Source organism: Anolis sagrei, chromosome 4, assembly GCF_037176765.1.
Source record: "Anolis sagrei isolate rAnoSag1 chromosome 4, rAnoSag1.mat, whole genome shotgun sequence".
NCBI lineage: Eukaryota > Metazoa > Chordata > Lepidosauria > Squamata > Dactyloidae > Anolis > Anolis sagrei.
This window is the reverse complement of record NC_090024.1, coordinates 120,646,963-120,669,631: the sequence shown is the minus strand read 5'-3', so window position 1 is coordinate 120,669,631 and position 22,669 is coordinate 120,646,963. Positions and strand designations below refer to the sequence as shown.

The 22,669-nt window shown below is 37.7% G+C and overlaps 1 protein-coding gene across 2 annotated transcripts in view; it reads right to left on the bottom strand.

The window, feature by feature from the left end:
* Nucleotides 1–22,669, bottom strand: part of TPR (translocated promoter region, nuclear basket protein) — an 85,489-nt gene that overhangs the window by 33,070 nt on the left and 29,750 nt on the right. For both annotated transcript variants that reach the window (XM_060774511.2, XM_060774513.2), the window contains exons 22-31: nt 21,573–21,739; nt 18,132–18,284; nt 17,875–17,991; nt 14,512–14,715; nt 14,230–14,414; nt 8,811–8,958; nt 7,538–7,675; nt 6,708–6,839; nt 1,511–1,641; nt 36–246 (exon numbers count right to left, since the gene is read on the bottom strand). In XM_060774511.2, the coding sequence (XP_060630494.2) occupies nt 36–246; nt 1,511–1,641; nt 6,708–6,839; nt 7,538–7,675; nt 8,811–8,958; nt 14,230–14,414; nt 14,512–14,715; nt 17,875–17,991; nt 18,132–18,284; nt 21,573–21,739 (1,586 nt within the window). The remainder of the gene's footprint in view (nt 1–35; nt 247–1,510; nt 1,642–6,707; nt 6,840–7,537; nt 7,676–8,810; nt 8,959–14,229; nt 14,415–14,511; nt 14,716–17,874; nt 17,992–18,131; nt 18,285–21,572; nt 21,740–22,669) is intronic.

Sequence of the window (22,669 nt, the reverse complement as noted above, 5' to 3'; positions counted from 1 at the left end):
AAGAAATCTTTTAACTTTCATATGTTAAAACTGACCTTGTCATGTTGGGCTTTCAGCTCTTCATATTGTGTCTTGTACCTACGTCCAATTTTCTTTACTTGAGTTATTGTTTTAACCTTCTCTTGAATGTCAGTCACTTTAATTTCCAACTCTTTTTGTAGGGCTTCCTTTTCAGCTTTCGATTTTGTTAGATCTTCACGAAGAGTCTGGACCTGATTCTGACTTGTTGTCAGAGATGCATTTGACCTTAAATATATTGACAGACAACAGAAACAGAATGCTCTATTATGTTTTACCTCTATGGATATAAAATACAGAGGTGTATGGTATTCTGTATTTTATTTTAGAGAACCAAAGCATTTGAAGAAATTAAAAGAAATAACTAAGATGAAAACAATTAGTTAAAAAAATCACTATAGTAACGATAAATTCAAATTATTTTGCTCCCACTTATTAGGACATTGGTTCTCAAACTAGCTTCTAGCTATATCAAAAGGTGAGGCCGCAGAACAGGCAGAGTGCTGCAAGACTATTCCATACCAAGGCAATGTACTCCATACATTTGAGAAAATCTGTAAGATGGATCCAGGTACAAGGAAGATCAGCCCAATGTTTTCCTATATTTATTTATTTATTTATTTGACTTGTATACCGCTACTCCCAATTTGGCTCGGAGGGGTTTACAGCAGTAGATTAAAACAATACAATTAACTTTAAAATACAATAAAAACAAGAACAAACATAGTCCCGAGTTATTCACCCATCAAAAGCTTGTCGGAAGAGAAAGATTTTACAGGCTTTCCGAAAAGCAAGTAGGTCTCGGATAGATCGGGTTTCAACTGGCAAGGCATTTCATAAATAAGGGGCCACAATCGAGAAGGCCCTCTGCCTAGTAGAGGACAGATGATAAGTCCAGATGTTGGGGACTTCAAGCAAATTTTGGTCTTCGGACCGAAGTAATCTCTTGGGTTGGTAGGGGGATAAGCGGGCCCTCAGGTACGCCGGCCCCAGACCATATAAGGCCTTAAAGGTTCTCCCTCTTCCTCAAAAACTCTGTCTCCTTTCTACAAAACTTATCCTGAGGGTTGAGGAAACTTCAGGATCAAAATGTGGTGTTCAAAAGAGATTAAACACACAGGGAAAAATTTGGTAGGATTGTCTTGCTAAAACTTTAGTCTAGCCCCTTATATGGACGTTTCCCCAGCACTCTCACATGAAATCATTTCACTGTCAATGTTGGGAATTAAATCTGTGCTTTTATTAATTAAAAATATGTCCTATACTACTAAGATATATACTAAGATTTACCCACTATTCTGGGAACCGTAGTTCACCCACATTGTTATGTATTTTCTAATGGGAGATTTCATTCAGTTTTTGAGGATAACAATTACCAAGCAAAACTGAGCTGCGAACAACATGCTGCACAAAATCTGGAGAAACAAAGACTTCATTTATTTGCAATCAAATCAGTGTACTCTCAGACTGTAAATTCTTCCTTAAAATTTACCTTGCTATTTCAGCTTTCAGTCTGCCTATTTCTTCACTCATCTGCTGTATGCGTTTGGTATTCACCTCTTTTTCTGAAAGAAGCTTTCTATACTCTTCAACATCTGTATCTTTTTGTTGACTCAGTAAGTGCTGGCAGAAAGTGGTGAGAAATATTAAGCTTGAGTATTACAATAACAACAGAAATTCCAATCTTATTTAAAGATTGGCAAAATCTAACAAGCAATCCCAACTATTAGCCAGAACAAAGTGGATTAAAATCTGACAATTAAGCAGTACAAAGTTCCACTTGGGAGCAACAATTAATAAAAAGCAAACATGTAAATGCTCTCGGGACTGAATTGATGGACTTGGATCTAGAAATCTAGAGACAAAGAAGAAAAGCTTTACTTCAGGTACTTTTGAACATCTTCTAAAACTTTTATTTCATTTCAAAAGATGTTTGTTGTAGATATGGAAAGAAAACCACCCCAAAACCAAAAGAAAAAGGATAAGTCTAACAGAAAGAAAAGGTCAGGAATTGGAGAAAGAAATTATAAAGGAACAAGAAATACATGACAAACAGGAGAAAAGGCTGAGAAACCAACCACTAGAGAATGAGATGTGCATTGGACTTCTTAAGACACAACTGGACACCCAAGAAGAAGAAATAAAGGATGGAAATTAAATGTTATATAAATAATGTGAACTGTTTAAACTCACCAAGTAAATGAAAGCATATCTTCAAACAATTATAAAGAGGGAAATATCAAAATATAGCTTTACAGAGAATCCATATTGCCCAAAAACATGTAGTCCACCTGACCCAAAAGAATTTAGGCAAGGATTTTTACTTGTCCACCCAAGAAGAGAGGAGTAGTGGTCTATGTACACCAAAAGATCCCAGCTGAATTAGCATTTATAGATCAAAAAGGTAGAATAATAGAAGTAAACCAGACATTCAACAATAAAAAAGTCCTGCTATGCAATATATATGTATCATATGGCCCCAAATCCACATTTATAAAGAGGTCTAAAGAATATCATCATCATCATCATCATCATCATCATCATCATCATCATCATCATCTAATTACTTATTAATCGCCCTCCATCCAAGATGCTCTAGGTGATTTACAAGCTAAAATTGTAAAGGATAAAAATACATACATACAGATATTGATAAAATTAACAAAAATCAAAAGCTCTAGTAAAAAGCCAGGTCTTAAGTGCTAGGGTAAAAGGCCCTAACTCACGAATGGCTCTCATATAGGGCGGCAAGGAATTCCACAAGGCAGGGGCAGAAATGGAAAAAGCTCTTTGTCTGGTCCTTTCCAAGTGCACTTCTCTAGGACCCGGTATATAAAGTAAGTCACACTGGGATGACCGTTGCGACCTCCGATGATGGGAGAATGAGAGACGGTCCCTAAGATACGATGGACCCTGGCCGTGAAGAATTTTAAAGGTCAGAAGCCAATGCAAATGCCGCATGATCCTTTTTATGACCCGATTATACTCGGTGACTTCAATGGTATTATGGACATTGAATTGGACAAGACTAAAGTACAAAACAAGAGAAAAGGGAAATTTTATTCAATTGGGAAATTTTATTCAATTGATGGAAAAACTTAAAAGACGTATGGAGACTACAACATCCAAAAGAAAGAGACTATACTTATTATTCAACCAGACATCAGACATGGTCAAGAATTGACATGTTTTGGACTACCAATACACTAGCAAGAAAGATTCAACGAAGTAAAATACACTGAGATCAAATACAAACCACTGTCCATTAGAAATCAACATTAAACAAGGTAAGAGGAAATGTAGATGGAGTCTAAATGGAAATTTATTTAAATCAGATGAAGACATTGCAAAGAACAAGAAACGATTAACATAATTTTTTGAAATAAACATAAACCCAGAAATAGTAGTAGTAATAATAATAATAATAATGAAAAGGAATGAGACAAATATGCCCTCTATCCACATTATTTATTTATATAGGTATTTGAGATTTTGCTGAATTTGATAAGAAAAGATAAAGATCTTATTGGGACCAAAATAAGAAAAGATTTTTTTTAAAAAATAAGAGCCTTTTCTGACAACTTGGTATGTATTGTAGAAGAACCAAGAGATAATATACAAAAATTGATCAAAACAATTTGAAGAATTTGGCAAACTATCATGTTTTAAAATAAATAAAAGAAAAACCAAAATATTGACAGAAATGACAAAAAGAAGAGAGAATTACAAGAAATCTCTGGACTCATTACCACAAATAAAATAAAATATTTTGGATTGACCCTTACAGCAAGCAACACACAACTCCTGAAAAATAATTACAAAATAAAATAGAAAGAAGAAAGACCTAGAGAATTGGAAATATCTGAACTTATCGTAATGAACAGAATAGCAGCCATAAAATGACTATTCTTCCAAAGATGTTATTTTTATTTCAAATACTACTTACAAATTCTAAGAAATAATTATTACTTTAAAATATGGAACAAAGATCTGAGCAAGTTTATATGGCAAGGGAAGAAGCCAAGGATAAAGTTTTAAAATCTAACAGGTTTGAGACTAGATTGGCACAGCGAAACAAAAATTGAGAAAATTTTTGGAAATCACTTTATTAGATTGCTTTGATAAAAAATTGGGGAAAATATAAAAATGGGCTATAAACAAAAACACCACTATGAATTTCCCCATAAGAAGCTCTGCATAAAAGAGAACTTGAGCAAGATAAATGGCTTACATATAGACAATTATAAAAGAAACAAAATGGAGAAGTGATTCTTAAAATACAGGGGGGGGGGGGGGGGGAATCAAAGAATTAGACAAAAATATATCCTGGTTCCAGTGCAGACAAATAAGAGAATGTTATAACATAGACAAGAAATTGGAATTTATAGATATAAATACCTCTTGGGACTTAATAATGAATATAGAGAAAAATTATATGGGAAAAGTTATATGAGAAATTACTGGAATGGGCAACAGAAGAAGAACAAATTAAGAACTGTAAGGTAAAATGGGCTGCAAATATTGGCCATACAATAAGGTTAGAAGATATGTAATTAAAAATATTCATATGATTTAAAAGACAATTGGTTAAAGATGATGTACCAGTGGTACCCAATATAAAGGCACGGCGTATGGTCAAACGATCAATAACGCATCACTGCCATCAATATGAAGAATATACGTATATGGCACCAATATAACGTCTGAGGGGATGTCTCTCTAATTAAACTTCTGCTGCCACCATAAACAATTGTACAGGAACACTCTAGCTGTTTAAAATATTAAAAATGCTTTTTAAGAAAAATCACCAAGCCCTGTGTCTTCTTATTTTCTTCTTTAACAAAACTAGTTGAGGTTGTTTGGGAAAAGTACTATAGCCACAAAGGCACACTGGACTCAGGCTTTTTAAGTTTCAAAATAATCAAGGAAAGTTTCTTGAATAAAGTACAGAAGAAAGTGTAAATGCTGATTAAAACTTTAGCTGTTACAGATAAATCCTGGTTTGTCTTGCAAGCGTAATGGTTACATGTAATGGCTCTTTCTTTGTTACAAGATACAGAGATTTTCTTCTCTTTAAAACCAAGTATACTTGACAGGATCTGAATCTCTGTCAAGATACAACTGTAGCTTAGCTACCCTCAACTGTGGCCTAGCTAACTACAAAACCAGCTATCTTTCCCTGATAACTGTTCTAGTTTGCCACAGCTTCTTTTGCTGGCAAACCTAAGGCAAACTGCCTTCCCTAAACTAATCTTAAAACACGTACTCCTAAACTACCTTCCTACTCTAATCTCCAACAACAACAGACTGACTGAAAAAGCCCTCTTCTTTCCCTCCAAACCATGCTAAACTCCGCCCCTTTTTTTAAACCAATCCTGGCTGTTCTAATGCTAACTCAGGCCTAGGCCACTCCCCCTCTCTGAAATGGTGCTTTCCCTAAACTAAAATGGCTCCTGCTGCCCCCTGCCAGGCCTTACTAAAGCTGCAACTAACTGGCCTGCTTCTCCTAGGCCCTGCCACCCAGGCTGGAAAGGTAAGGGATCTTTACACCCAACACCACAAAAATTATTAAAATCTTATGCAAATGTAAAAGATAAATGTTTGCAGTGTGAGAACTATACATGAGCATTTTTTCATATGCAAGTTGGGAAAAGTACAAGAAAAAAATCCAAAAAATATTGCTCATCAGATTTCAATCTAAACCTGAGTATTTTTATTAGGGAGTACAAAGTTTGAGATGGATAAAAATAAAGAGAAACTATTCAACCATTTAATAACTGTGGGTAGAACAGTATATGTTCAAAAATGGAGAACAAAAGAGTTACTACCATTAGAAAAATGGGTGCTAAAAACAATAGACATAATGAAAATGGATAAATGAACTCAATTAATGAGCCAAGATGTCCAGAGAAAAAATGTAACAGATTGAGCAGCATTGATGACATTTATGAAACAAGAAAAAACGAAATGGACAGAAGGGATTAATTATTAGGACAATTGTTCTCCAAAAGGAGAGTAGCATGAAGAGGGAATAGCAGAAATATAACGACCTGGGGGAAAAATAATGAAAACACCTGTGGAGAATATAGGAAGTTTTCAACCCCACTTTTTTTCTTTTTTTCTTTTTCTTTCTTTTTCTCTGACTCTCAGTATACCTATCATTTCTCCCCGGTTTTTCAGACATTTAAAAAAATGACTATTTTATTTCTTCTATTTTTTTTTTAAAAAAAATATTTGTTGTGCAGCACAGGATGCTGCTGTTCAACGAAAACAAGATGAGGCTGCAATGTCCATTCATACTAAGAAAATGTACATAGCTTTTGATTCCTTGTTCTACCAGCATAAAAGGCTTCTTATATTCGCTGATGCTTTTTCTTCATGTCCAAAGCATCCCACAGATAAAAAGTGAGGTGAATGGGGCCACAAACAGCAAATCAAATGTCACAGCAGCGTTAACCCTTCCCCATGCTATAAAAAACTAAAAAATAAAAAATTTCAGTAGTCAATTTTAAAAATTTACCTGTTCCAACTTGCATATAAATTTAACTTAAAAACAAACCTACAAAACCTCTCTTGTCTGTAGCTCGAGAACTGCCTGTATATCAGAACAAGTGCCTGCTTCTGCAGAAACAATCAGAATGTTGTAGCATTGCTGGAAGAGATGATTTTATAGTTCAGGATGAGCTCACCTGGGTCCGGGCTTTCCAGCGTTTGACATCCTCTTCCAGAAGCTTCTTTTCTGCTTGAAGCATCCCACTCTTCTCACTCAGTTCAGCATTTGACTCTTGCAAAGGCAAGATATCAGCTTCCAACTTACGCACCTGAACCCAAAAAAATGGGAAAACATCTTTACATGGAGATTTTAACATGCTACAGCAGTGTCTCGCTTATTCAACATAAATGGGCCGGCAGAATGATGGATAAGCAAAAATGTTGGATAATAATGAGGATTTAAAGAAAAGCCTATTAAATGTCAAATTATGTTATGAGTTTACAAATTAAGCACCAAAATATCATGTTTTGCAACAAATTGACAGAAAAAGTAGTTCAACACATCGTAACATTATGTTTATTTACAAATTTAACACCAAAACATCACAATGTATTGAAATAGCTATGGAGCCAGGCAGGAGGCAGACTGCGTTGAATAAAACAGAATGTTGAATGAGCGAAGGTTGGATAAGCGAGACTCTACTGTATTTCAGTAAATGAATAGTATCTTTCTTGCTTTGAAAACTTCTATTTAGGACACTTACGGACTGTAGGACACAGTGAGAGCTAAATTTCTCTTAAGTAGATTGAACATTTTTGTTTCAGCATAACTTTTTTGGTGGACCAAAAATAGCATATCATTAATTCCAAACATTTAAAATCATTTTATATAATTCCAACAGAGTACCAGAAAGCCAACTAGAATGTGAAACACACATTTATTTCAGTGCATCTAAGTAAGTATGGACATGCTTTAGATTTCATTTCATGCAGAATTTTAAAGCTTAATTTGATCATGCATACTAACCTTTGCTTGCATTTGCTGCAAGTCCTGTCCAAGTCTCTCTTTCTCTTCCCTCAGCATCTTGTTGGTTTCTGTTAATACATTCATGGTCTCAGTCTTCTTCATAAGTTCTTCATGTTGAGCAATTGTTTTTGCTGTCACCTAAAATTCAAAGTGATACTGCAATCCAGATAACTGTGCAAACCCGGAGTTTTATTCCATTTAATTTTCTTATTGTAGCAGTGAAAGTTACAATTTTAAGGGAGTGAAAAATAATGTGAACAAGACATTTAAACCCTTAAACCAAGTTACCTATTACATATTGAGTACATAAGGTATAGCCACTTAATAAATCTGTGTGTGTTACTCTGCCTGTTGGTTATTTGTGAAGTGGTGTATAAAATTTCTATATCCTATTATTTCAGAGTTATCTTTTCTCCTGCAAAGACGATTACTACCCCAAAGTCCGAGACACTAAGGAATCTAGACTTTTTTCAATTCCTAGGCCTACTGGACTTCATTGCCCTATATAGTTTAGGTCTAAGTTAACTACAGGGTCACTTTCTCCTGTACAATCCACCCCAGACATTTATGTCCTCTGAGAGGTGGTCACTCCAGTCTGCCAGAACCTGAATGGTGACCATCACCCAGAAGACCTTTTCACTGGCTGCCCCAAGACTGTGGAACGACCTGTCGAAGAGATCCAAACGCTAAATGACCTGTCAGAATTTAAAACACATTTGAATACCTATCTCTTCTGGCATTATTATTGGTATCCAGAATGATAATGAAGGTCTAATGTGCATTTATTAAGACTGCATGTCTGTGGATGTGGAAATGACAAATTACCTATTTGCAAGCTTTCCTGGGGGGCATTTTGTCTGAAAAGAGGGATAAATATTGAACACAAATAAATTAAATATTCTGCATTGCTTTGTAGCTTGGTGCTAAACTGTAGACTCTGGTGCTAGACTGTAGACTGTTCGTAGTATCTTCCAGTGGAATACCATCTTATCTAGGGAATACAACTGGAAAATCAGACTTAAGCTAATTAGTTCGTTCTTTTTAAAGTTTTATTTTTTTGGCACATTTTTGAAAATTTGTCTCCTTCCTGTTGTAATGAATGAAGGATTTGAGAAGCATACCTATGAGAAATATCACTTTTAATTTTTTTTTACAAAGAAATCTCTGTTACCCAGATGCTATCGATAATGTCTGTAGGATTTGTAATGAAATGCTTACCTGTCAACAGAATATTTGCACAATAACTCATAAACGCAAGCATTTGCATACATACCTGAACCTTCTCTCTCTCTGCATTGAGACTCTGCTGAAGCTCCTGAAGCTCCCTTTCCAAATGTTCCACTCTTTGCCGATAGCGTAAACTCTCCACTTGAGCTACCTCAAACCTTGTTTCTGCAATCTCTTTTTCTCGACGTATGAATCTGTAATGGAATGTAATACATTTTGATATTAAATGTCTACTTCACAGACAAAACATGCTGAAACTTAAAAAACCCCAACAAACATGGCTGCTTGCTGGGAAATGGTGGGATTTACTTTGATACACTGGGATTATAATTTAGTAACTGTGTGTGTATGTCAGGGAGAGGGAGGGCGAGAGAGGGAGAGAGAGAAAGGAGGGTAGTTGAAAAAAGCAGAGACTAAGAAATGTTGCTGTGAACTCCATGGTTTTGCACTGATATGACATTGTCTATCTATAGATATGTATGTGTGTGTGTGTATATGAACCCGTATCAAACACATACATAAATCATTAGACAATTAAACATGTATGTTTCCCTGAATACTTCGAGATCGCTTTGGTGGTGTTTGTATTCCTTTGCTTTTTACTTTATCTAATTTATATTATATGAATCATATTCCATTGTTATGGCCCTTAGGACTTCTTCATTCACTTATTGTTAATATTTGTAACTTTTCTTTTTTTAGGAAATTAATAAATTTACTCCAGTCTGTTTTGTTTTGTGGTAGTCTATTTAGAGCGACTTGTTGGGTCAACAGATCTATGTTCATAATATCCATCGCTTTTTCAATCCAATCCTTCATTGTTGCTGTTTCTTTCATTTTCCAAAGGCGGGCTATACTTATTATTGCAGCCATTGCAAGATAAAAGAAGATAGTGTCATCATTTTTATCTATTTGAAAGTCTATGATTCCAAGTAAGAAGTACTCTGGTTTAAATTCAAATTTAAGGTGTAGAATTTCTCCCATTTTTATATATTTCGTTCCAGTTTTTTAACTACTTTGCATTCCCACCACATATGGATAAAGGTAGCTGTATGTTTCCCACATCTCTAGCACTTCTTGTTTGTCTTACCCTTACTATACTTAGTTAATTTTTCTAGGGTGAGGTACCACATATAGAACATTTTAAACCATTTTTCCTTAATTTCAGTAGCATATGAGTATTTTAATTTCTTCAACCAAATTTCTTCCCATTTTCCATGTTGATTGTATGCCCTATTGCCTTTGCCCATTTAATCATCACTTCCTTCACTTGTTCTTCTGTTGCCCACAACTGTAGCTGTTGATAAATTCTTCTTATAAGTTTTGTATCGGTCTTTAAGATCTTTTGTCTCAAATTCTTTTTTTAATTACTTTGCGTAGTTCCTCTTCTGTCATTTTCTTGTTTAATATTTCTCTATGTTCGTTTGAGATTTTCTTAATTTTTGGTTTCTCCAAATATTGTACTATTTTTTCCTTCGGAATGTTGTCGTCAGCATATACACTTTGGTAATATTTGTTAAATTGTTTTTCTATCTCTTTCTGTTGTTAATAGGTTTTCCCCTCTTCTTCAATCCTGTTTATATGTTGTGTTTGTTTTTCTTTAAGATTTTCCAGGCTAACCATCTTCCTATCTTGTTGGCATTTTCAAACTGTTGTTGCTTCATATATTTTAATTTTTTTGCTTATTTCTTCTAGGTGTACCGTATTTATTTGTTTCTTCAGTATTACCAGTTGTAGTGGAAGTTCTTTATCTATAGGATTGTTTTTCAGCTTCGTCTCCGTTTTCATGATTTCCTCCATCTTTTTGAATTCTGCATTTCTTTCCTTATTTCTTTTTTTTTTGCGTTTTGTTGAATAAACTGACCTCTCATATATGCTTTGGATGTATCCCATATGATATCTATTGCCGTATCTTGTTCCGTATTAAATTTAAAGAATTCACTTTTTTTAAGTCCTGTTCTTTTTGACCTTCTATTAGTTGGTCATTTAATCTCCATCTGAATATCTTTTCTCTATTTATTGTGCTTTCCAGTGTTATCTCTAACAGAGCATGGTCTGAGTTTACTGTTGTGAGGATTTTCTATTTTAGTACCTTTGTGACTATTTCTTTTGTCCCCCATATCATATATATCCGACACTATTTATTTATTTGACATGTATACCACTACTCCCAATTTGGCTCGGGGCAGTTTACAGCAGTAGATTAAAGCAATACAATTAACTTTAAAATACAATAAAACAAGAACAGACATAGTCCTGAGTTATTCACCCATCGAAAGCTTGTCGGAAGAGAAAGGTTTTACAGGCTTTCTGAAAAGCAAGTAGGTCTCGGATAGTTCGGGTTTCAACCATGAGTTATGACGGTTTGAGAAGTAAGTATAATCTATTTCATCTTTGTGGTAATGCCTCCAGATACCCTCCAGCCCTAAGTCCTCCTTCAATTCCCCCGTGTGGGGTGTTTTTTGTTATTTTATTTTCGTTTGACTTATCTGTAGCTCTGTCTAATACCCCGTTAAAGTCTCCCATAATAATTAGGTCATCGTAGTCTTGTTCATTTATCTTATTCTTTAACATTTCTACAAATTTTGTCTTTGCCCTATTCGGTGCATAGATGTTACAAAGGAGCGGTTTCCTTCCCCCAAATTCAATAATTGTTCCCAATATTCTTCCTTCCTGGTCTTTAAAGACCTGTTCCAATGCAATTTTCTCGTTTACATGTTACAACACCCCCCCCCCCCACCACCACCACCACCACATGATGCATAGTATGTTTTCCCAAGAATTTTCTGGTTCAAGTGTGCTACGTGTTTATGACAAATGTGTGTTTCCTGTAAAGAAATCACATCAAACTGCCCTTTTTTGATCTGGTGCCATATTTTTCTCCTTTTATTTGGGTTTTCTTTTGTGGCCCTCCCCTGTCTTCTTGTTCTTTACCCCCTCTCATTTCTTTTTCTGTCTTCTCCTTCTGTTTGGTCTTTTATTTTTCTTCTTTTCCTACAACTTTCTTTATGCCTCTTTCATAGAATGCCCTTGCCTTATACTCCGTTGTCAACCAGTGTCTGTTATCTTCCCAGGATACCTTCTCTTCTTTCCCATTTGAACTTTATGTTCCTCTTTTTTAGTTCATCTGTTAGAAAAAAGTATTTACGTCTTCTTTCTAAAACTGCCATTGGGTATTCTTTTAGAATTACTATTTTGTTTCCTTTTTAGTAGGTCAGAGTTTTTGCATTTTCCTTCAGAACTTAATCTCGAAGACTTTTCTTTCCAAAATAGATAACATCTCGGGGTGTGTTATACCTTCTTGCATAGTTGGATTGAATCCTGTCGATCCTGTCAATGTTACCTTCTATCTCTTCAAAAGTATTCTGGGACAACTGAGCCACCATGTTTATAATAATTTCATAGAATCAAAGAGTTGGAAGAGACCTCATGGGCCATCTAGTCCAACCCCCTGCCAAGAAGCAGGAATATTGCATTCAAAGCACCCCTGACAGATGGTCATCCAGCCTCTGTTTAAAAGCCTCCAAAGGAGGAGCCTCCACCACACTCCGGGGCAGAGAGTTCCACTGCTGAACGGCTCTCACAGTCAGGAAGTTCTTCCTCATGTTCAGATGGAATCTCCTTTCTTGTAGTTTGAAGCCACTGTTCCGCATCCTAGTCTCCAGGGCAGCAGAAAACAAGCTTGCTCCCTCCTCCCTATGACTTCCTCTCGCATATTTATACATGGCCATCATGTCTCCTCTCAGCCTTCTCTTCTTCAGGCTAAACATGCCCAGCTTTTTAAGTCGCTCTTCAGAGGGCTTGTTCTTCAGATCCTTGATCATTTTAGTCGCCCTCCTCTGGACATATTCCACTTTGTCAGTCTCTCTTCAATTGTGGTGCCCAGAATTTGGACACAATATTCCAGGTGTGGTCTAACCAATGCAGAATAGAGGGGTAACATTACTTCCCTAGATCTAGACACTATGCTCCTATTGATGCAGGCCAAAATCCCATTGGCTTTTTTTTGCCGCCACTTGACATTGTTGGCTCATGTTTAACTGGCTGTCTACGAGGAGTCCAAGATGTTTTTCACACGTACTGCTGTTGAGTCAGGCATTGTCTCCCATTCTGTATCTTTGCATTTCGTTTTTCCTGCCAAAGTGGAATATTTTGAATTTGTCATTGTTGAACTTCACTTTGTTAGTTTTGGCCCATCTCTCTAATCTGTCAAGATCGTTTTGAATCCTGCTCCTGTCCTCTAGAGTATTGACTATCCCTCTCAATTTGGTGTTGTCTGCAAACTTGATGATCATGCCTTCTTACACTTCATCTAAGTCATTAATAAAGATGTTGAACAGGACGACTTTCCCAATGTGGGGTTCGATGTCCTCTAATCCCTCATCCACTCCATCTTGCTGAGGTTGAAGATGACTTTCTTTCTGTGAGAAGACCGAGGCAAAGAAGGCATTAAGTAGTTCTGCCTTTTCCCTACCCCCATCAGCATTGCTCCATCTTCTCCTCGAAAAGGCCCTATCGCCTCCTTGTTCTTCGTTTTTCTTCTGACATAAGAAAAGAAGCCCTTTTTATTGTTTTTAATGTCCCTGGCAAGCCTGAGCTTTTATGTTTCTTTTATATTTTCTTTTTCTTCCTCCTTTATTTTCCTAAATTTCAATTGGTATTCTTTCTCTTTTGCCTCTAAAATCTCTTGTTGAGTTTTTATAGCTATTATTGTTTTTTTCCATTGAGTGTATTACTTTTTCCATCTCTTTTTGTTGATATTTAAGTAGTTTGTTCTCTTTGATGTCTTCGTTTCTTCCATGCTTTAGTAATTCAATATCTTTTTTCTTCTGTCGTCTTCAGCTCCTCCCTCTATCTTCTTTTAAGTTTTGAGCATCAGGCGTTCCTTGCCACGCTCTGCAGCCCTACGGGTCCTTCGACCTGTCACGAAGCTCTACCCCCTGACCGGAGGTCAAACTTCGCCATCCAGGCTTATTCCCTGTGGGTTGGCACCTCATCAACTTCGGTCCATCGATGAGGGGAGAGCCTTGCTCTACCCCAGCGCCAGGCAAGGACAGTTTCTGAGAGGAATGCAGAAAGCCCATGGCGTCTGCCAAGCTGGAAGTCAAGTAAGTCCTGGGAAAGGCATTTAATTTTGTTGTGTAATCGTCCTATGAAAATAAAGCCATTCTAAAGGAGAAACTACACTCAACTCACAGCAATGGACATAATGCCCATAATGAAGTGGCAATTCGAGAGGAAGATAAGGAAAAGGACAATCTAGCCACTTAATTTCATTTTGTGGATCTTTAACAGCTAAAATGATAAGATGTTTTCATTTCAACAAATTCGTTCTCAGAGTATGAAGAATATCATGTATCCTTTTGAATAGAAACAAACTTTTTACTGTAGCCTGAAGCAGATATACATGTATGGGCACACAACACAGTATTTCAGGACAATATACATTACTAGATATCACATACCGGAGAATTTCTACTATTTGCTCTTGTGATTTTCCTTCTTCACTGAGAGACACATTCAATGCACCTGGTACGCCTTCTTTCATTGCAGACATCATCTTGTCACTTAAATTTTCCAGCTGCTCATGCAACAATTGGTTTTGCTTTTCTAAGTCTGTACAGCGAGATGCAAGCTTAGAAGCTTCATCCTACAGGAAAAGATGGACTTTGTTACCTCAAAAGTTTAAAAGAAACTTGAAATCAAAGATTATACACTTTATATGGGCAAATGGGACCAGAGGATACCTTCAGGGTCCTCTCTCGCTCCTCCCATGAGGCCTTGCTCTCTCGCAATGCAGATTCTGCTTTCTGGGCTGCTTCCTCCAATTGTTGTTTGATGCCAGAATTCTTCGCGACCTGTTCTTTCACAGCCTGTAAGGCTTCAATATCAGAAGCATGAAGCATCAGCTCTCGTTCATATTTATTCTGTGCTTCTGCAGCTATTTTGGCCTGTAAAAACACACACACATATCACAATGTCTCAATCCTTATGGATTCTGGTTACTCATTCTCTCCCCCCCCCCCCCCCCAATTCCCCAAAATTTAGGTTCACATCTAGGAACTAAATTAATACAGAATACATTAATATCCCACTAACAAGTTTAACAATTCCAGGGTAAGCAAATCAAGCAGGAGTAGAATAGTGGTGTTGTAGTCTGGTAAGTATCAGAGGATTTTTCTGAATGTTCAGAATGAGGGGAGATGATGGGTTCCAAAATGAGACATCTGTGTTCAGGGGGAATTGCAGGCAGACAAGGCTGATGTTTGGAATTCTTCAAGTCATTCCTAAGCAACACGGGAAACCAAAAATACTGGTTCCCTTGAGAAACAACCTTGGGAAGACAGGGAGGTTTCAAGAGAGTGTAGATGGAACTTGAGAACACAGGGCATGAAAAACAGGCAAACTAGATCTTCCCAGCGGGTTTGCGATAAGACCTTGAAGTCCTGGTGTGTTAGGCATGATGCATGGGTGCCCGGATGGGCTTAAATTAAGTGATTTGGCTTCAAGCTTCTCAGAGGAAGCAATGTTGCTATTGGGGATTCAGTCTCCTGTTTATGTTACCAAGTCCCTGGTTCCTGCATCATCAAATTTCTTGTTTAATGTTCCTGTCTATGCTTATGTATGTTTGGAAGATTTATCTTGGGAGAAGTTCCTGTGTTTATGTTCATAGAAATAATTTGGCATAGATTGTATTGACTCTGTAGATTACGTCCATTTGATCCAGTACTTATTGTTAAGCCCAATACAACATTTCTGCTAATATCTCTTATCACTTTTTCTTGTATATTTTCACACATTTTTTGTGGATATTTCTCAATCTCAGTTGATATTCTAATTTTTATTGCTTCTTTTCTCGCTTCTAGTCTGTCACTTTTTAGGTTTAGATTTTTCATTCTAACAGGAATGTTTTCCTGTTCTCTTTTTATTTCCTTTTTTTCATTTTTAAATCCTTTCTCTTTGTATTGAAGAGATTTCTGTCTTCATTGCCCCTAATTCTTCCTTTAATTCCTTTCTCAGATCCAACATCTGCTCTTGAGCTATTTTTTGGTATAAAAATAGAAATAAAAATGTTGGAAATGCAGGAAATTGGATCATTTTTTCATATGTAGTGGCATTGTGAGAAGGCAATAACATCCTGGGAAAAAATACAAATCAAGTTACAAAAGATATTAATTATAAAAATCTCTATGAAACCGGAAATATTTCTGCTTCCTATAATCGATCAGAAATTAGATAAGAACACGGATAAATTATTATTTTTGCTAAACATGGCAGCAATAATTTGCTATGCAAGGCTTTGGAAAAAGGAAGAGATTCCAGCAGAGGTCTAGTTGGAGAAAACTGAAGATATTAGAAATATGGACAAACTAATATATTTAATATCTAAAAATAAGGGGACCCCGATAAAGGAAACAGACTGGTCGAAAGTTATAGACTATTTAAGATTGAAAAGGAGAGACATATTAGTATAGAAAGAAGGAGATGAGGAAGGAAAAGGGGAAAGAGGAAGGAAAAGGGGAAAAGAAGGAACAGAAAGGAAAAAGAAGTAGAAGAGAGAAGAGAAAGAAATGAAAGACTCCACTCTGAAGTCAACAAACAACTTTTTATTCTTTTTCTCTATTTCTCATTATTATTTCTCTCTCTCTTTCTCTCTCTCTCTCTCTCTATAATACTACACACTTTTTTCTTTTTTTCTTTTAACAGAATCTATATATATAAAATCCAAAAGGGCATCCTTAGGGGCCGCAAAACGCGAAAACCCCTGGACGAAAACTCACCAAACTTGCCGTACACATACCTCAAACCACAAGGTATGCACAACACTCATCACAATTCAAAACAACATTACAACAAACTCACAATCACAGAAACAAACAGAGCATGCGCAGAGGCGTTCCGGCGCGAGCCGCCCGGCACGCGCACATGGCCGGACCACGACCCCTCCGCGGAAGCCACACCCCTCCCTTTGCTGCCCCGCCCCTACCCGCCCATACGCCATCCTTCCCTCCTCCTCCTCCCCCGCCCACGCCCCCTCCGAGACAGCCACACCCCCACCCTCCGCCGCCCCGCCCCTACCCACCCATACGCCATCCTTCCCTCCTCCCCCTCCTCCCCCTCCGCCCCCTCCCCCTCCGAGAAAACTACGCCCCCTCCCTTCACCGCCCTGCCCCTTCCCGCACTGATGCAATCCTTCCCTCCTGCCTCTCCTCCTCCGCCGGTCACGCCCCTTCCCAGGAAACTACGCCCCCTCCAATCCCCGCCCCGTCCCTTCCCGCCCTGACCCAAAGAGAAAGGGAAGGGAAGAAAGCAAATGAAGAAGAGAAAGGGAGGGAAGGAAACAAACAAAGAAAGAAAGAAAGAAAAGGAAGTATGGAACTACAGAGCGAAGGAAGGAAGGAAAGAGAAAGAGAGGGAATAAAGGAGACAAAAAGGAAGGAAAAGAAAAAGGGAGGAGGAAGGAAAGAGGTACAGAAGGAAGGAGGAGAGAAGGAAAGAAAAAAGGGAAGGGAGGAAAGATGCAGGAAAGGAAAAAGAGAAAGAAGGAGAGAAAGATGCAGGGAAGGAAAGAAATAAGGAGAAGAAAGGATGAAAGCAAACAGCTAAAGAAGGAAGTAAACAGGTAGAGAAGGAAGAAAGGAAAGAAGAAAACGGAATGAAGGAAGGAGTGAAAGAAGCCGAGAAAGAGGGAGAGAAGGCTGGCCACAGCAACGCGTGGCGGGTAAAGCTAGTTCTTAATAAAGATTACTCAAAAAATAGATTTGACCTTTTTTGCTTTTTATATAATTGATTCAATAAACATTTTATTACTGGATCACTGGACTCTGTTGTGATGTCAGGTGAAAGAGTATCTCTCTCCTATTAATTGTAATGGTACAATTTGTAGGCATTGTGGCAGGGGTGGCAGTTGCATGGAAAAGGCCGATTCCCAAGCAGCCTCCTCCACCTCCCATGCCCTCCCATTTGTTGCACCCTAGCACTTAGATACTCTTTCCAAGTGCTAGAATGTGCAAACATGATTTGGACAATTATACAAATTACTGTCATATCAAACTAACTCAACATATATTGAAATGAATCCAACCATTATGATATATTAAGATGCTTACTTGCTCTTGGCAGTCCCGTTTAGCATGTTGTTCATTACTAAGAGCTGTGCTTGCCCTCTGAAGAGCTTCCTGGAGTTCAGACTTCATACTGGCAAGATTTTTCTTTAGCTCAGAAAGCTGTATAGAAAATACAATGAATTGTTCATTCAATAATTTTTCTTGATTACAGTTGAGTGAATACAATGGTTGTCTGTCCTAACCCGTAAAAGGTATAATGAAAGGAAAACATGTAACATAGAAAACTTATACTGACAAACCTGTTGTTCCTTGTTTTCAATAGCTTTCCTCTTTTCATCCTGAAGTTCCTGTTTTTCCTTTTCTACCTCCATCAGTTTATTTTCTAACTGGGACTGATACTCAGACGATTCCTTCAAGCGGGCTTCTACAGCTGTCCGAACTTCCTCTGTTACCTGCATGGTAAGGATAAACATTTCGGAATACAAGAGACCTAGGCTGCCCTGGGTTCCTTGGGAGAAGAAAGTCAAGATACAAACTGAAAAAATACAATGGATTTAACAGACCAAGGGCCAATTGCTATATTCAGGGGCAAATATGACTTTGCCTATAACATGGTTTATAGTTCTTCACAGACGTAAATACATATGACAAAAATACTAATTTTATTTGATGCAAACTACAACACACTGAGAGGGACAATGCACACAATTGCTGAACATTAACAGTAAGGATGGTGTGAATGAACATTACATCACTTAACTGAATCTTAATTTGACACAGCAATCGATTCCACTGAGGCAACAAATCAATTCAGCTGCCTTAGGAAAACTATTCAGAAATTATAGCAGGCCCCAAACACTGCATCCAGGTTGTTCATGGGGACAAGTTATAGAGATCATAGAATCATTGTGTTGGAAGACACCTCATGTCCCATCCAGTCCAACTCCCTGCCAAGAAGCAGGAAAATCACCTTCAAAGCACCCCCAAGAGAATAACAGAATCATAGAGTTGGAAGAGACTTCATGGGCCATCCAGTCCAACCCCCTTCCAAGAAGCAGGAAAATCGCATTCAAAGAACCCCCAACAGATGGCCATCCAGCCTCTGTTTAAAAGCTTCCAAAGAAGGAGTCTCCACCACACTCCAGGACAGAGAGTTCCACTAATGAATGGCTCTCACAATCAGGAGGTTTTTTCTAATGTTCAGGGAGAATCTCCTTTATTGTAGTTTGAAGCCATTGTTCCACGTCCTAGTCTCCAGGGCAGCAGAAAACAAGCTTGCTCCCTCCTCCCTATGACTTCCTCTCACGTATTTATACATGGGTATCATGTCCCCTCTCAACCTTCTCTTCTTCAGGCTAAACATGTCCAGCTCTTTAAGCCACTCCTCATAGGGCTTGTTCTCCAGACCCTTGATCATTTTAGTTGCCCTCCACTGGACACTTTCCAGCTTATCAATATCTCTCTTCAATTGTGGTGCCCAGAATTGGACACAATATTCCAGGTGTGGTCTGACCAAGGCAGAATAAAGGGGTAGCATGACTTCCCTGGATCTAGACACTATGCTCCTATTGATGCAGGCCAAAATCCCATTGGCTTTTTTTTGCCGCCACTTGACATTGTTGGCTCATGTTTAACTTGTTGTCCACGAGGACTCCAAGATCTTTTTCACACCTACTGCTCTCGAGCCAGGCATTCCCCGTTTTGTATCCTTGCATTTTATTTTTTCTGCCTAAGTGGAGTATCTTGCATTTGTCACTGTTGGACTTCATTTTCTTAGTTTTGGCCCATCTCTCTAATCTGTCAAGATAGTTTTGAATTCTGCTCCTGTCTTATGGAGTATTGGCTATCCCTCCCAATTTGGTGTTGTCTGCAAACTTGATGATCATGCCTTCTAGCCCTTCATCTAAGTCATTAATAAAGATGTTGAACAGGACCGGGCCCAGGACCGAACCCTGTGGCACTCCGCTCGTCACTTCTTTCCAGGATGAAGAGGGAGCATTTTGGTGAGCACCCTCTAGGTTCGTCCACTTAGCCAATTACAGATCCACCTAACCATAGTTTTGCCTAGCCCACATTGGACTAGTTTGTTTGCCAGAAGGTTGTGGGGGACCTTGTTGAAGGCCTTACTGAATCCAGGTACGCTTCATCAACTTGTAACTATAGAAAAAAGAGATCCTTTGGAGGCGTTTAAACAGAGGCTGGATGACCATCTGTCAGGGGTGCTTTGAATACGATTTTCCTGCTTCTTGGCAGAGGGTTGAACTCTATATCCAGGAAGTTCAGTGCTGTCCTTCCACTGACAAGTAAAGGAAGCTTTTGACTTTCAATATGATGTGGCAGACCAAGCTTTACATGTGTCATGCAGGCATTTTCACTTTTGTTATGATTTATGTATGTGGTTGTAAAAAATGATTTTAACCTGCAATATTCTTTTTTTTTTAAAGCAGAAAATTAATTTAATTGTAGCTATCCTTTGCATGGGAAGCTTATTAACTGAATTGCATTTTTAAAGGTGGGATGCTGCCTTGAAACCCATGCTGGGAAAAAGATGGGATATAAAATAAATTAATTTTTAAAAGCAATATAATTTAGTAGATTCCATTGCTTCAGTGAAACATTCCAATGATAACATAATAAATTTATTTTAAAAATCAGCTGAACAGAGAAATGTGCAGAATTGATGCCCTAGCTATATTATTATTATTATTATTATTATTATTATTATTAACATAAAACGATTAGTACATAGCAAACAGGATAACTCTGCTGGCTGTTGTATTGGATCACACGTCAGACACTTACCAAGTGTCTAGGACTGTGTGATATATCGGCAAATAATGTGTGCAGATCCCAGTAGGGCGGCCTTTTGTAGCTGGCAGATTGTAATTTTGTCAGGACCGATTGTGTTCAAGTGCAGGCTAAGGTCTTTAGGCACCTCACCCAGTGTGCCGATCACCACTGGGACCAAACTGACCGGCTTGTGCCGGAGTCTATGCAGTTCGATCTTTAAATCCTCGTATCGTGTCAGCTTTTCCAGTTATTTTTCTTCAATTTTGCTGTCGCCTCGGATTGCAACATCAACAATCCATACTTGTTTTTTTAACACAATCATTAGGTCAGGATGATGATGATGATGATTATGATGATGATGATTATTATTATTATTTGTATCCTGTCTTATCTGTCTAAAATAGAGATCCAACGACCTTTTACTGTTAGCCCAAAGTGGCTAACAGTAAAAGCAATACAATATATAATTTTATATTTAACCCATATACAAACATTATAGAAGAAATTCACAGTGGTTAATATGATCCTAACTTTTAGAATAAGACTCATTGAACCAATCCAGTTACATTTTAAAGCCAAAAAGTGAAATTTAGCCCAAAACCTCTTTTTAATGGCAGTATCATGCTTCTGTGGTTTATCCTGTAGTATGATTGTGACCTTCTGAACCAGATGAAGCTAACTAACTTTATCCTTCCAAAGGATGCAGATAAGGCACTAGATGTAAAGAACTATTGGATAATCAGGAATTACCCTGAACACTACTGAGCTGAGTTCCAGGTTCTCCTGCCACATGTCATAATAATCTTACTTGCATATGTTCATTGGAATGGATCTAACATACAGAAATGAAAATCACTTTATCCAGGATGAACTTGTCACACTAATTTCAATCGGTTTGCTACAAGCATGACTAAGTCTGTATTTATTGGATAGTATTAGCGCCAAATTACCTGTTTCTCTTTGTTAAGAGAATCTTCAAGACTCAGAACCATCGCTCGGTACTGTTCCACATTACTTGTTGCTGTCTTTAGCCTTTCCTTTAAATCATTAACTTGCTCTTCAGATTTTCTCAAGTGACTTACAAGATCATCCCTATCTTCGCTTGTATTAGTCTGTCCTAAAAATTGAAATCAATACATTAAAGTTAAAATAATTACATTGGATTTATTTTCATGAACGTCATGACTTTTCAATACATTATCTGAGTATACACACATGTTCAACAAAACATTCCAAATTTCCCCGACATTCCTCATGCCATACCAAAGCATTTATAACTTTTTAGAACAAATGCATCTAAATGTGTTCAAGGAGCTCCACTGGCTGCCGTTTATTTTCCGGTCCCAATTGAAGGTGCAGGTTATCACCTATAAAGCCCTGAACAGTTTGGGACCCGCCTACCTTTGTGACTGTATCTCCTTTCATGAACCAACTCGGGCCCTCCGTTCTTCTGGGGAGGCCCTTCTTTTGCCCCTGCCAGTCTTACAGGCTCACCTGGTGAGTACAAGGGAGAGAGCTTTTTCCTCTATGTCTCCCCGACTCTGGAACTCACTACCTGGAGAGATTAGGAAAGCCCCTACCCTAGAAACCTTTAAAAAGAACCTCAAAACCTGGCTCTTCCGCTGCGCATTTGATGAATAGATTTACATCCTCACACTAGTGTTTTGCCTCAATGTTTTTTGTTATTGGAGTACATTCCCCCCTTATGGGAAAGCTTGGTTCCACGACCTCCACTATAATGAGCTCTCCTCCACAAATAATCTGTCTCTGTTTTATCTCGTTTGAGTTTTTAATCTGTTTTTAATCAGCTTTTCTTTTATCCTTTACATGTAGCTTGCCCATTGTCATTGTGATTGTGCTTATTGTAATCTTATATTGCTATGTTTTCATTTGTTTTATGTAATTACGTTATTATTGTTCATTATTTGCATTTTCGGTTTTATTTTATGTAATTTTTGTTTGGGCTTGGCCTCATGTAAGCCGCACCAAGTCCCCATCGGGGAGATGGTGGCAGGGTACAAATAAAGTTTATTATTATTATTATTAT